This window comes from Varanus komodoensis, unplaced genomic scaffold, assembly GCF_004798865.1.
Source record: "Varanus komodoensis strain SLA01 unplaced genomic scaffold, ASM479886v1 scaffold19, whole genome shotgun sequence".
NCBI classification, from domain to species: domain Eukaryota; kingdom Metazoa; phylum Chordata; class Lepidosauria; order Squamata; family Varanidae; genus Varanus; species Varanus komodoensis.
In genome coordinates this window covers 17,272,551-17,287,109 of record NW_025335550.1, presented here as the reverse complement: position 1 = coordinate 17,287,109, position 14,559 = coordinate 17,272,551, and the positions used below count along the sequence as shown (strand labels likewise).

The window sequence follows — 14,559 nt, the reverse complement described above, 5'->3', positions numbered from 1 at the left end:
GGGGCCGGGGGGGGGGGGGTTCAGGCCCCCCAGTAACGTGTCTGCACTGGACAAGTGTGGGGGGAGGATCAGGGCTCTGGGAGCAGGGTTTTAGAGATATTGCAGGGACTGACAGGACTCCTACAGAGAGGGACCAGGTATCAGGGAGGATGGGAGGAAGGAGGAGGCTGGGAACTCCAAGGAAGGGAAGCAGTGGGAAGGAGTTGAGGTGCATGTTCACCAATGCTAGGAGCATGGGTAACAAGCAGGAAGAGCTTGAAGCTCTCCTGGGAATAGGAGGGCATGATCTGGTGGGAATCACAGAAACTTGGTGGGATGAAAGGCAAGTCTGGAATGTGAACATAGAAGGGTATCACCTTTTTAGAAAGGACAGGAAGGGAAAGAGAGGTGGGAGCATGGCTTTATACGTCAGGGAAGGGACAGGATGCAGTGAGACAGAATGCAGCACAGATGGGGATTCGGTAGAGGCAGTCTGGGTGAAACTTAGGGGTTTTGACAGGGAAAGAGACCTGACAGTGGGGGTATGTTATCGCCCTCCAGGTCAACTTGAGACCCTGGAAGATGTCCTGACAGGCCAGATTCTAAGGATATCTCGGGGGAGAGACACAGTAATTATGGGAGATTTCAATCTCCCGGATATTTCTTGGGAGACTCACTCAGCGGTGACAGCCAGGTCACGTTGCTTCCTAGAAGCTATAGAGGGAGGGTTTTTCACACAGAGGGTCCAAGAGGCGAAGAGGGGGGAAACATCCTTGACTTGGTCTTGACCAATAGGGAGGAGCTGATAGATGAAGTACAGATTAGGGGAACTCTGGTTGCGAGTGATCACTCCATCTTTTGCTTTGAGATCAGGGGACTGGGGACGTGCAGCAGGTCGAGCACTAGAAGCTGGGACTTCAAGAGGGCCAACTTTGGCCAACTGAAGGCCAGACTGGGGAAAGTCTCCTGGGATAGGTTACTGGAAGGTAAGCGAGTTGAGGAGGGGTGGATGGCACTCAAAAGGGAGGTTTTGGAGGCGCAAGCCTTGACAATACCTCTAGTCAGTAAGGTGGGGAGGCGGAGGAGAGTGCCGCCATGGATGTGAAAGGAGGTGGTTAGAGGGATTAGATGAAAGAGGAACCTCCGTAGGAAATGGGTACTGGGGCAAACAGACAAAAGGGTATACCGGGAGGAGGAGGCCCGTTGCAGAAGGATTCTTTGCAAGGTTAAGGCTGATTACGAGCTGAGACTTGCCAAGAATATCAAGAGCAACAAAAAGGGCTTCTTTCAGCATGTAAATAGGAAGAGGAAGGGGAGACAAGTGGTGGGACCACTAAATAAGGAGGAAGGAGATCCAGTGACTGATATGAGGGAACAGGCACAGATGCTAAATGACTATTTTGCCTTTGTGTTCCCCCCAGAGCAGGACGGGGGATATCCGCATAGGAGATTAGATGAGGCTGGGGACTTAGGGGCACAGATTAGATTCACCCCCCTTGAAGTCAAGGGGCTCCTCAGGGCATTGGACATTACAAAGGCGCCAGGCCCTGACGGATTACACCCGAGAGTACTTAGAGAGTTGGCAGGGGTTCTCTCACACCCGCTGGCCTCCATTTTTGAGGCCTCATGGAGAACGGGTGAAGTTCCAGAGGACTGGAGGGTGGCATCAGTAGTCCCAATTTTCAAAAAGGGTAGTAGAAGGGACATGGGGAATTACAGACCTGTTAGCCTTATGTCTATTGTAGGAAAAACAATGGAAAGGCTCATAATAGAGAGAGATCTAGTGATGCTAGATAGGGAAGGAAGGCTGACAGCCACACAACACGGCTTCCGCAAAAACAGGTCCTGCCAGACAAACCTTGTGGAATTCTATGACAAGGTTTCGAGATGGCTGGATGGAGGGGATGCAGTGGATGTGGTATACCTGGATTTCAGCAAGGCCTCTGACAAAGTGCCCCATGATATCCTGGTGGGGAAACTGAGGAGTTTTGGGATATACCAAAGCACTGTCTGGTGGATTAGGGCATGGCTGACTGACCGAAAGCAGAAGGTAACCATTAGTGGGGATCATCGGGATGGCGGCCAGTGACAAGCGGGGTCCCCCAGGGCTCTGTCCTGGGGCCAATCCTGTTTAATCTTTTCATTAATGACATGGAAGAAGGGGTGAACAGTCTGCTGATCAAATTCGTAGACACTAAAACTGGAGCAGTGGCCACAACTGAGGAGCAGGCACTCTAGATCCAAAAGGATCTGGACAGACTATGGAAGTGGGCAGGAGACAACAGGATGGCATTCAATGCGGATAAGTGCAAGGTCTTGCACTTGGGGCATAGGAATAGGTGTCATAAGTACAGATTAGGGGATAAATGGCTGGAGAGCAGCACTTGTGAAAGGGACCTCGGGGTACTGGTTGACTGCAAGCTTAACATGAGTCAGCAGCGTGATGCGGTGGTCAAGAGGCGAATGCCACCCTTGGTTGCATAGCCAGAAGTATGGCATCTAGATCAAGAGAGGTATTACTACCACTCTATACAACTCTGGTGTGCCCGCAACTGGAGTATTGTGCTCGGTTTTGGGCCCCTCATTACAGGAAGGATATAGCCAGGTTAGAGTCAGTGCAGCGTAGGGCCACAAGGTTGGTGGCCAGTTTGCAGGGGATGGGGTATGAGGCGAGACTGAGGGAACTGGGTCTCTTCAGCCTGGAGGAGACTCAGAGGGGATCTGTTGGCGACATACAGGTATGTGAGGGGATGTCACGCGGAGATGGGTAGAGACCTGTTCTCCCCTGCAAAGGAAGGCAGGAGGCGCTCCAACGGAGCAAAGCTCAGGGAGCCAAGGTTCCATTTGGATGCCAGGAAGCACTTCCTGACAGGACCCTGAGGGTGTGGAATGGGCTTCCCCGGGAGGTCGTTGAGGCCCCATCGGTGCGGGTGTTCAAGGATAGGCTGGACATGCACATGGTGGGCATGTCGTGAGCGGAGCCGGCTGGTGCCAAAGGTCAGACTAGATGGCCCGGGAGGCCCCTTCTGACTCGCTCTGTTTATGGCTTACACAAATAAAATACAAATACCTAACATAACATAAATATTAAAACTCTTGGAGGAAACTGATTATCTGGACCCATTTCAGTCCGGCTTCAGACCAGGGTAGGGTACTGAATCTGCCTTTGTCACCCTGTGCAGGGAGAGAGACAGGGGGAGTGCGTCCCTGTTGGTTCTCCTGGACCTCTCAGCGGCTTTCAATACCATCGACCATGGTATCCTTCTGGATAGGCTAGCGGGATTGGGGGTCAGAGGCACTGCTTTGCAGTGCTTCCGCTCCTATCCCAATGGCCGATTCCAGAAGGTGATGCTGGGGGACTATGGCTCTGCACCATGGCAGCTTTGCCATGGGGTACCGCAGGGTTCCATTTTGTCCCCTTTACTGTTCAATATCTACATGAAACCGCTGGGAGAGGTCATCAGGAGGTGTGGGCTGCGGAATCATCAGTACGCTGATGATACCCAGCTCTACCTCTCGTTCTCTACCAATCCAGGTGAGGCAGTGGCTGTGCTGAACCGGTGCCTGGCCGAGGTAAAGGGCTGGATGAGGGCCAATAAACTGAAGCTCAATCCAGACAAGACGGAGGTCCTGTTGGTTGGAGGATTGGGCTTCAGGGAAGGGGACCTGAACCTAGTCCTGAATGGGGTTGCACTCCCTCTTAGGGACAAGGTCCGCAGCTTGGGAGTGCTCCTCGACCCAGAGCTTTCACTGGAAAGCTGACAGCAGTGGCGAGGAGCGCTTTCTTTCAGCTTCGGCTGATCCATCAGCTGCGTCCCTACCTGGAGGACAACTGCCTGGCAACGGTGACACACGCGTTGGTGACTTCCCGACTAGACTTCTGTAACGTGCTCTGCGTGGGGCTGCCCTTGAAGGTGGTCTGGCTACTTCAATTGGTTCAAAATAGAGCTGCCAGGCTGCTGACGGGGACTGGGCGTTATGTTCACATGACTCCAGTTCTCCGTCAGCTTCACTGGCTCCCCATTGAAGTCCGGGCCCAATTCAAGGTGTTGGTTATGACCTATAAAGCCCTTAACGGCTTGGGTCCTGGTTACCTGAAGGAACGCTTACGTATTCCTGAAGGAACGCTTACGTATTCCTGAAGGAACGCTTACGTATATATCCCCGCCCGCCGCCCTGAGATCTGCGGGAGAGGCCTTTCTCCGGGAACCCTCCGTGAAGGAAATTAGGAGGGTGAGTACTCGGAGGAGGGCTTTCTCTGCGGTGGCGCCCAATCTATGGAATGCGCTCCCCAGAGAGGTCCGCCTGGTGCCGTCATTTGTTTTTCTGTGCCAGGCAAAGACCTTTTTATTCAAATGCTATTTTAATTGTTAATATTATTTATTTATTTTATTTTTCGGGCCAGGTTGACTCATATTATATTGTTTTATACTGCTCTTATTTATTTATTATTGTGAGCTGCCCCGAGGCTTCGGTGAATGGGGTGGCATAGAAGCCTTCCAAACAAACAAACGAACAAACAATAAAATCCAAAAGAGCAAGAAAAAGAAAAAAAAATTAATTTAAAATAGGAAGACATTTAAAAATAATAATAAAAAAGACCCAGCCAAGAGTAAAAGGAAGGTGCCTGGATAATTGTCAGGCCCCTGAATGACCAGAGAGGTCTTTAAAGGCCTCTGTAAAGAGGGCTGTCTTAACCTGGTGCCAAAAAGATGTCAAATTTGGTGCCAGGTGGTTTGTAGCAGGGAGGTTGTCCAAAAATGGGTGGGCACCACAGAAAATGCCCTCCCCCTAGTTGCCACTCTCTGAGCCTCTCAAGCAGTTAGCACTTTTTTTCCCAGTTACTTTTATTAAATTTTTAAAACAGTACTAAAAACATCAATCATCACAAACATCGGAACTATTGAGTCAGCCCCTTGCTACAGATCTTTTAACATCCTGTAATCATATTCAGATCCATTTATGGAATCTTAAAAAAACATTTTTAGATCTAAACCAAGTCCCATTTCTCCAGCCAATAAAAAAAAAGATTCCAAATTTGATAGAAATTCAAGCAGTTAGCACTTTGAGGAAGGCTCCAGACACTGAGCATAGTGTCAAACTAGATTAGGGTTGGGAGAGGCGTTCTGACAGGTATTGCAATCCCAAATTGTGTAGGGCTTCATACGTTAAGACCAGCACCTCAAATTGGGATTGGGAGCATACAGGCAGCCAATGCAGGCAATCCAGAACTCATCTTATATGTTCAGACCTTTGCATGCCAGTTATTAATCTGTATTCTGCACCAGCCACAGCTTTTAAACTAACTTCAAAGGCAGCCCCACATACAGTACATTGCAGTAATCTAATTTAGAGATTACCAGAGCATGGATCACTGAAGCCAGACTATCCCTGTCCAGGTACAGGCACAGCTGGGCCACCAGCTGAAGCTGGTAGAAGGCACTCCAAGCCACCAATGCAACCTGAGCCTCAAAGATGGCTCAAGGACCCCCTCTAAGCTACAAACCTGCTCATGCAGGGGAAGTGTGACCCCCACCTAGAAAAGGCTGAACACCCCCATGCGGTCAAAGGAATCACCCCCCAACAGCATCACAGCCCTGTCTGGACTGAGTTTCAGTTTGTTAGCCCTGATCCAGTCCATTTTTGTAGCCAGGCACCAGTTTAGCACATCCACAGCCTCACCTGCAGATGATGAAAAACAGGACTAGGGCTGCATGTCATCAGCATACTGATGGCAATGCATTCCAAACCCCAGATGATCCCACTCAGCGGTCATCCAAGGTAACCAAGGCTGTTTCCATGTCAAAACCTTAATGCCAATTGAAATGGATCCAGACAATAATTTTCATCCAAGAATGCCTGGAGTTGACTGGAATCCACCCTCTCTAGAACCTTGCCCAGGAAAGGAATATTGGTTACTGGCCTGTAGTTGTTCAATTTTTCTGGGCTGAGGGAGAGTTTCTTGAGAAGCAGTCTCAACACCACCTCTTTAAGACAATGCAGGACCACTCCCTCTCACAAAGAGGCACTGATGATCCCTCTGGCCCAGGTGTTTATTCCTTCCTTGCTGGCTTTCATCAGCCAGCAGGGGCAAGGATCCCGTGCAGAAAAGGTTACGTGAACCTGCCCAAGCACCTTGTCCACATCCTCAAGCTGTACCAATGGATACTCATCCAATGAAACTAAACGAGTCTGTGCTCTGGTATCTCCACCGCTGTTTCAACTGCTGTAACTCTGGAGTTCAAGACCCAGTGGACACAATAGATTTAGACTGGTCCAAATGCCAAACAGTAACAGAACCCAAAGGGAAACAGAAGCTTTTTGCTCACCGCTTCTTCATGTTCTTTCCAGCAGTCATAGTCTGTTGCCATAGCAATACTTGCATAACAGATGCCAGCTTCCTTCGCAAGAACCACTTCAGGGACTGTTGTCATATTGATCACATCACCCCCCCAATTGCGAAACATTAGACTCTCTGCCCGAGAACTAAAACGTGGCCCTTCCACTGTGATCATGGTTCCCTTTGAGTGACACTTGATCCCAAGCTTCTTTGCAACATCTATCAGAACCTGAGAGAGACAGAGACAGAGAAAGAGAGAGAGATTAGTGACACATCAGCTAGTAATTCTGGAGGTCATTCAGGCCACTTCATTCATGATCGAGTGTCATATTCACCATATAGGTAGACTGCCATCAGTTTAAAGATCTCTATTTGGAACTGGAAGAAGGGGATTGGAACACAATGACAGAACAAAGTTTTAGGGTTAACACAGAGAAAGAGAATTTAAAAACAAAATGGAGATAGGACGCTATTTATACTTTTAGTGTTTGCTATTTCATAGATTCTTACAAACTCCCCAAGGATTTTTAAATCATCACCTTAGCCATAGTTCAGAAAGTATTATGCTAGGCTGTGCATCTTAGGATACAAAGTAAGGCATTTTTACTGCTGAGTCTGCTAAAGAACATTACACTTCCACATAAAATAGCATCAATACGATTATCGTGAGCTGCCTGCTTTGCACCCCACGCAGCAGCAAAGGCATACTACTAAGCCAACACGTCAACCCAGAATTTGTAAAAGTTTGTCATTAAACCTCTAGGCACACGCAACAGGCAACTGCTATCAGCTCCTATGCACGTGTGAGACACAAACATCTTTTGAGAATGTGATTTCTTTCTCCTACTTCTGAAGGGGCTCATCACACCTGGAGTTACCATTGTGCTTCTTGTGGTCAAGTGCTCCCTGTATGTCATGCTTCTGATGTGACCCCTGTAAATCACACACAGGGAACAGCTGTAGATGTGGACTGGTATAGCCATGTTTTACTTGCGAACAGATGCTGGTATGAACCTGTCCACTGCTGGCTCCTAGCCAGAGGCATACCTCCAGTAAGGACCACTAACCTTTCGAGTTTTGGCACAGAAAGGTTCTGCCATAGAAACATGGCACACTCCTGGAAGGCAGGGATGGTTTCCATCGTAAAAAGTCAGATGCCTCTTGGTTGTTCTGTGAAGAAGATGACAAACTAATTAGAGAATACATCTTAGGGATTGGCAGACAAGTAACTGAGTGACTAACTCAAGCAAAAGCAACTAAAATGACCCTGTCCTGGACAAGTTTTCATCCTGTGTCAAGTTGAAAGCTAGCACTGCTTGCACAGGGGGTGATTAAATGACCCCAGACAAAACTGTCTCAGGCAAGCCAAATGCTGCATATGAAAGGCTTTTATCTGGCTGAATGTCCTCTCCCCACACCACCCACCAGGAGGTTTGAATCATTATAAGAATGGATTCCAGGTTTCAGCTGGTACAGGTAGTTCAACAAATCTTTTCTGGAGTCTTGCACAATAATACAATCTGCATAACACTATTTAGCCTATTGACCTTTCAGTTTGGCCTACTAACTTAAATCACCATAAAAAGACTATCCTTCAGTGGATTTTAATCCTGTTTCCTACAGGTTTTAGCTCCAACTCAAAGCTAAAAGAGACTAAAATGACTTTTTAGTCCTTGGTTATCAAGAGACCAAAATGACCTGAGGTTAACCTTGTTCCCTGCCTTTGGAAGCATTCTTATATACATTTGGGGTGAGTTTTCTTCCCTCTCAAATGTTCTGTGTTACAGAAAGAAAATTGTAAAAGCCAGGAGGATGAAATTTGGGAGAAAAATTACCAGTCTGAATTTGAAAACATCCCAAATCGCACAACAGAATGTAAGATCGGAAGAAAAGCCACACTGGATCAGACCAAAGGTCCACTTAGTCCAGCACCCCATACACACAGTGGCAGACCTGCTCCCCTCAAGAAGGATGGGTGTAAGATCTCCTCCTGTCCAGCTCCTCAGGCATGGCACCTCTGGAAAAGGAGGCAGCACACAGCCAGCAAGGCTGGTGGCTACTGATAGCTCTTCCTCCATGAATCTGTCCCATCCCTTTGTAATGCCAGATTGGCAGCCATCACCACTTCCTGTAGCAGCTAATTCCATTGTTTAACTCTGAGCTGTGTGAAGAAGTACTTCCTTTAATCTGTCCTAAACTTCCCACCAGTTAGCTTCATGGGACAACCCTGGGTTTGAGTAATATGGGAGAGGAAGAAAAATGTCTCTACTTGTCCCCTCTACTTGCTCTACACGATGCATTATTTTAAACACCTCTATCACGTCTCCCCTTACTTGCCTTTTCTAAGTTTAACAGTCCCAGTTGTTGTAGCTGTTCCTCACAGGGAAGCTGCTCCAGCCTCCTGATCATTTTTGTTGCCCGTCTCTGTACTTTTCCCAACTCAATAATGTCCTTTTTCAGGTAAGGTGACCAGAACTGAACACAATATTCCAAATACCAAAGATTTGTATAAGGGAGGATGACTCTGGCAGTTCTGTTTTCTATTACTTTACCAATTATGCCTAGCATGGAGTTTGCCTTTGCAGCAAACTTTGAATACCAGGCCAACATTATCATCGATCTGTTCACCACCACCCCAAGATCCCTTTCTTGCTGAGGCGCTCAGCAAGGTTAACCTGGGATCATCCATACTTCCTAACATTATAATGGCACATAGTGACACCACGGGATGCTTTATAGTCCCAAAATAAGCACAGAAGGAAAGCAGAAAGGAAATAAATCCATATCCTGTCAAGTTAAGAAAATGCAAATAAACATTTCTCAGCTTCTTCCTCACAAATACAATTCACAATACAAATGGCTGTACACATAGCCACCTACATTACTGTAGTTGTAATAAGTTTTAGGAATAAATATTTATACATATAATACACAGATTCTTAGACCATACTGTCAGCCCATCTACTTGGAACAAATGACACAGACAGTGGCAAATCTGGAAAAGAAGCCTTAAAACATGGAAAGCACAAGACAATACTATTAGCACACAGCAAAGGCTGAAATCAGTAGGATGTTGCAGAGTGTGAAAAAAAGGGGGGTAGGGCAATTTTCAATCGGTTTCAGCCAGAAAATATACAAAGGATGCCATCCCTTAAGCAAAATCCAGCTGTTGTGTTTCTAAAGCCTTATATCCAATATATTGAGAGAGGTAAAATAGATTTTAAGTAACCCAATGGGTGACCCCTGCCCACTTTCTTCGGCACTCAAGATCAGCTTCTCAGGGTGTAATTCTATGCATGTTTATGCAGAAAATGGTCCCACACTTGCCAGCGTTCCCCATACAGTCTGAGAAACTGTAGGCCTTGTTTCCCGTCCAAACACAAGCAGAGAATAGTGCCCCAGAGCTTTCTTTGGCTTAGAAAGCAAGAGCAGAAGCAGGAATACGAGTCAGAGTTGCCAGAGGAGTGCTGTTAAGGATGGACTCCTTGCGGCAAATGAGTCCACAATGTTTAGGATCACTGATGTGGATTTTAATGGATTACGGATGGAGCTCTGAGAAACATACAGCATGGAGTATTATTTATTTATGTATAACATTTCTATGCTGCACCCATCGCAGAAGCCTCGGGGTGGCTCACAAGTATGGAGGCGTACAATCTGTTGCCAGAAATGCATGTGATAAGTAGTGTTATGAACGGAATAAGATTGTTTGCCATGGAATACAGTTTCTGATGGCATTTCTGAGGCTTACCAGCCACACTTTTGCTTTTTAAGGTCAGCTTTAGCATGTAAGGACAAGCATGCAGGGATCAACCAAGCTTCTATTTAGACCAGCATTTGGTTCCTGTGGGAAGCTCTTAAGTAGAACATGAGCGACCCTGGCCAGCATGTGCAGTGGTAGCACACCAGGAATCCTTGGTGTGGGTAGCTGCTGCTTGGGTGTACTAACACTGGGTGTGCAACATTGATGGAACCTGCTTGAACTGTAAAGCCACACAGGTTTTCACTTCCCCTTCCTGTTGGTCCTCCATGGCAGGCAAGAAGATAGATGTGGGTGGGAATATGAGTCTAAGAGGGAAGAGAAATCTTGTGGTATTAGCCCTTGGCATAAGGGGCTGAGAGATGCTGATCTGCAATGCAGCTTCTAGACAAGCCAGGTCAAGAGAACACAGGCCAGTTCACTAGACGTGTTAGGTCAGAACTGCGGAAAATTCTGACGTGTGAATGTACATCCATGCTCAGGCATGGCGCTCCATTTCTACTGCTCCTACTGATGGAAGCAGCTCAACAAACTAGAGAACCAGCATTATACTTGAAGTGGGATTCTCTAGCTTGTTGCTCTCCTAGCAAGCCAGATTTCACTCCTTTTTTCTCCCTCAATTTCTAGCACATCTTCCTAGCTGCAACATATGTTTTGTGCAAGAAAAAAAAAAAAAAACAATACTGGCAACAAGCTTAATCATCCATTCATAAGAACATGCAACCTCCGCTGTGACTCAGATGCCATTCCAACCTCAGCTGCCTTAAAAAAAAAATTTCCTTCCTTTGCACTGCATGTATTAGGCTCAACAAAAGGAAGCGATGTGTGGGTGAGAAAGAGGTTTCTTAAGGGTTTCTAAAGTCATCAGGAAAAATCTAAAAATGTTCATTATTTTTTAAAAAAATGTTTGGCCATAATCTAATCCAGTTGTCCGGAAACTTTTTCGGGCTGCCACCCCCTTTCCTCTTGGATGACAAGCCTAGTGCCCTCATCCCATTTTCTTTGTATTAGGTCTGTTGCTCTACTGCAAATTTATAATGATCAATCATTCCCTGCCCCGCAGATCTTTCCACTGCTCCCAAAAGGGTGGTACCACCCACTTTGGGAATCACTGATCTAATCTCTCTCAGATTCCTTACTAGTGAACAAAGCTGGCTTTGCTCAGATTGAAGCTCTGTCCCAGGGTCTGGCTAATCTTCCCTGGCTTCCAACTGTATGGCCAGGAAAGCTGTGTGCTGATTTCAGAAGTGGCTGAAGGCTGAAGCAGATGAACAAATGTACATTAATCAATTAAAATGCTTTTATTATGCCAAACAATAAAAAGAACAAAAATAAGTAAATTACACCACATAAATATTCCACAAGTGTTACATCAATTAATTGTTGTTGTTATGTGCAGTCATCTTCAACTTATGGGGACCCTATGAATGAACACCCTCCAAAATGACCTATCCTTGAAGCCCTGCTCAGCTCTTGTAAACTCAAGGCTGTGGCTTCCTTTAAATTGAAATAAAAAGCACCCACAGCTTGGAGGTGCTCCTGGATCCAGGACCATCTCTGAAGGCCCAGGTGGAGGCCAGGGCCACCTTCCTTCAGCTGCAGTAATATATTAACGTTGCCCTACCTGGGCAGACAGAGCCTGGCCAGAGTAGATTACTGTAAGGTGCTTTACATTGAAGATGGTCTGGCAAATTCAACTGGTCCAAACCTACGCTGCATGCTTAGTAACAGGTGCCAGTTTGTGAGCCCACATAATACTTACTCTATATAAATTACACTGTTTGCCAGTTGAAGACCAGGCCTGATTTAACATATAAAGCCCTAGATAGCTTAGGACCTTGCTACCTAAATTACTGCCTTCTCCCGTATGTATATACCTACCCACCCATTAAGATCTGGGCAGGAGGTCCTTCTAAGAGTCATCTTAGGTTAAGACCTTTTTATTTCATCAATATTTTAATAAGTTTTAATATTGTATTTTTTTTAAATTATATTTTTAACTGCAGCCAGAGTGGGTCGATTTGTTTATGTTGATTTTTATGTTGATATTCTGTCATAATTTATTTATACTGATATTTGTATTATATTTATGTAAGCCGACCTGGGCTTTTGCAATAGGACGGCATATAAATATCTCAAATAAATAAATCCCTCAAGAGGTGAGAGGGAAGACAAATAGGAGGAGGACCTTTGCAGTGTCTGCCCCCATGTATGGAACAGGTTCCCCTGCAAAATTTGCTTGGCACCAACATTGTTTCCTTTTTGGGGCCAGGTAAAAACATTTCTCTTTTCCAGGTATTCTAATAACTGATTTTAAATTACTTTTAATATGCTGTTGTATATGGCTGTCCCCCTCACTTGATACAATTTTAAGTTAACATTGTTAAATTGCAGTTGTTTTATATATTATTGGATTTATTGTTTTATTATTTTAATAATTGTAATGTTGATTACTTATTTTAAGCCGCCTAGAGATAGTGTGGCAGCATACAAATGTAAAAACTCTCTCTCTCTCTCTCTCTCTCTATGGAACTTCTATGTTGCCCCATTCGCCGAAGTCTCGGGGTGGCTCACAAACACAAATAAATAACATCCTATAAAACAATATAAATTACATACAAATAATAGGTAAGGAATGGGCATAAGATTGTAAACATTGTACTTTCAGCCTTTATTATTTACTTACACGAAGATTATAATAATTCCATTTTCCAGAATTCTTTCTAGTACCCAGTGTTTCATTCTATAAAGGATATTATGTTGACTATCCATCCTATTCTACAAATAATAAAATTGTACCAAGTCATAAAAATGAATCATGTTTACTTTGACCCCTTGCCACCTTCAGCTCGTCACATTTTATTTTCCATTAAAGCTATTTGTCGTACTTTATTGTACTAATAATCTAATCCCTGAAAACCAAATCCCTTCCAATATCTTGCAGTTGAGAACCTAGTGACAACAGGTAAATGAGTTAATTGTTTTTCTGACTGTTTGCTTCTCCCAAAAACAGACTAATACCAAATGAGGTTGGAATATGCTGGTTCATGAATACAGCAATCTCTGCTAACTCCGCTCCCCGAAAAGGCTGAAATTCTGTACAGGCCCACTCTATTTGTCCGCATGTACCTGACTCCAGGCACCCCCTCCAACACTGTGGGGAGGCTGAGTCATAAGGAGGTGCTCAGAGTCAGGTACCAGCTGTGAACAATGCTCAGTGATTTTTCTCCAATGCATGTTGAAAGTGATCTATGGCAAGGCTTATAGAGATTTCCCCCAACTTTTCTTTTAAAGGTCTTTTTATTTATTCCATTTCTATGCCACCCCATAACCCAAAGGTTCTCTGACAGGCTTACAAATGCTTTTCATTGGGGCCCTCAGAGAAAAATTGGTAAAGAGGCTAGTCCTCTGTGTTTCCTTTCAAGCAAATTATAAGTTCTTGCCTTATGACAAAAATTAAGGAACTTTCCAATGAGAATAATGAAGATGTCCCTGGGGAGGCTCTTTCTGCCCGTTGTAGGCAGCTGTATCAAGGGGTCAAAGTAAATCTATTAGGTGGCTAGGGTTGTCCCGCCCCCATCCCCTGAAAAATAGATATATACCCTCCTCTATCATGTTTGCCAATGAAACTGAATGCTTTCATTCACCTCCTATTAGCAAGGGAATTATCTAATGAAGTTGGCAGACATTGTGGTACATTTGCCAGTCTGGTATTCCCATCTGCTTTCTTGAGCATGAAGAGAGAAGCCAGGCCACCTTAATTCTTGGAATGTTTTGTAGCCAAACTAAAAGAATTCTTATTTTTCCTGCCATTTATTCAAGTGTTTTTACCATAATGGACATTGCATGATATATTTAAATTCTTTGTTACTAAAATCCCTAAATATTGAAGTTTAGTGTGGACCACAGGGAACCTCAAAAAGTCAGAAAGTTGACATTGTAATTTTTGGCGCAACATTAAAACATGGCTTCAGCTTTTGAATAACGGACACGTAAATCAACTAGTGCGAAATCAGCCAAAATTATTGCAAGTTTATTTGTATCTGCTATCAGTTGTCGTGTAGAAACAACCATGTCATCCAAATAAAAGTCAAGAGTATAAAGTTGTGAGCTCATCCTCACCCCATTATTAGCCCAGTTTGTTACATACCGAGACAGTGTGGTGTCGCGGTCGAGTGCAGCCTTGGGACACAGGCGCTCTGGGCTCTAGTCCCCACTCAGCCATGGGGCCAGTCAGATTCTCAGCCCCACTTACCTCACAAGCTTGCAGTTGTGGGGGGTAAGATTGAGAGCAGAAGAAAGATGTAAGCTGCTCTGAGTAGTTAACAAAAAGAAAAAGGCTGGATACAAATCAAGGGATTCTAATATTAATGCAAAGAGCAATGGTGACAATCGACATCCTTGTTTGTGCCCCTTTGGATGATCTATCAAAGTGGAATCTTGATTGATCGATTATTTATTTATTAGTTTTCCCTCTGTT

At 45.1% G+C, this 14,559-nt stretch overlaps 1 protein-coding gene across 1 annotated transcript in view; it reads right to left on the bottom strand.

Moving 5' to 3' along the window:
• The window catches only part of LOC123022294 (methylthioadenosine phosphorylase), a 46,214-nt gene that overhangs the window by 8,939 nt on the left and 22,716 nt on the right, over positions 1-14,559 (bottom strand). The window contains exons 5-6 of the mRNA XM_044427928.1: positions 7,387-7,489; positions 6,309-6,548 (exon numbers count right to left, since the gene is read on the bottom strand). Coding sequence (XP_044283863.1) covers positions 6,309-6,548; positions 7,387-7,489 — 343 coding nt within the window. The remainder of the gene's footprint in view (positions 1-6,308; positions 6,549-7,386; positions 7,490-14,559) is intronic.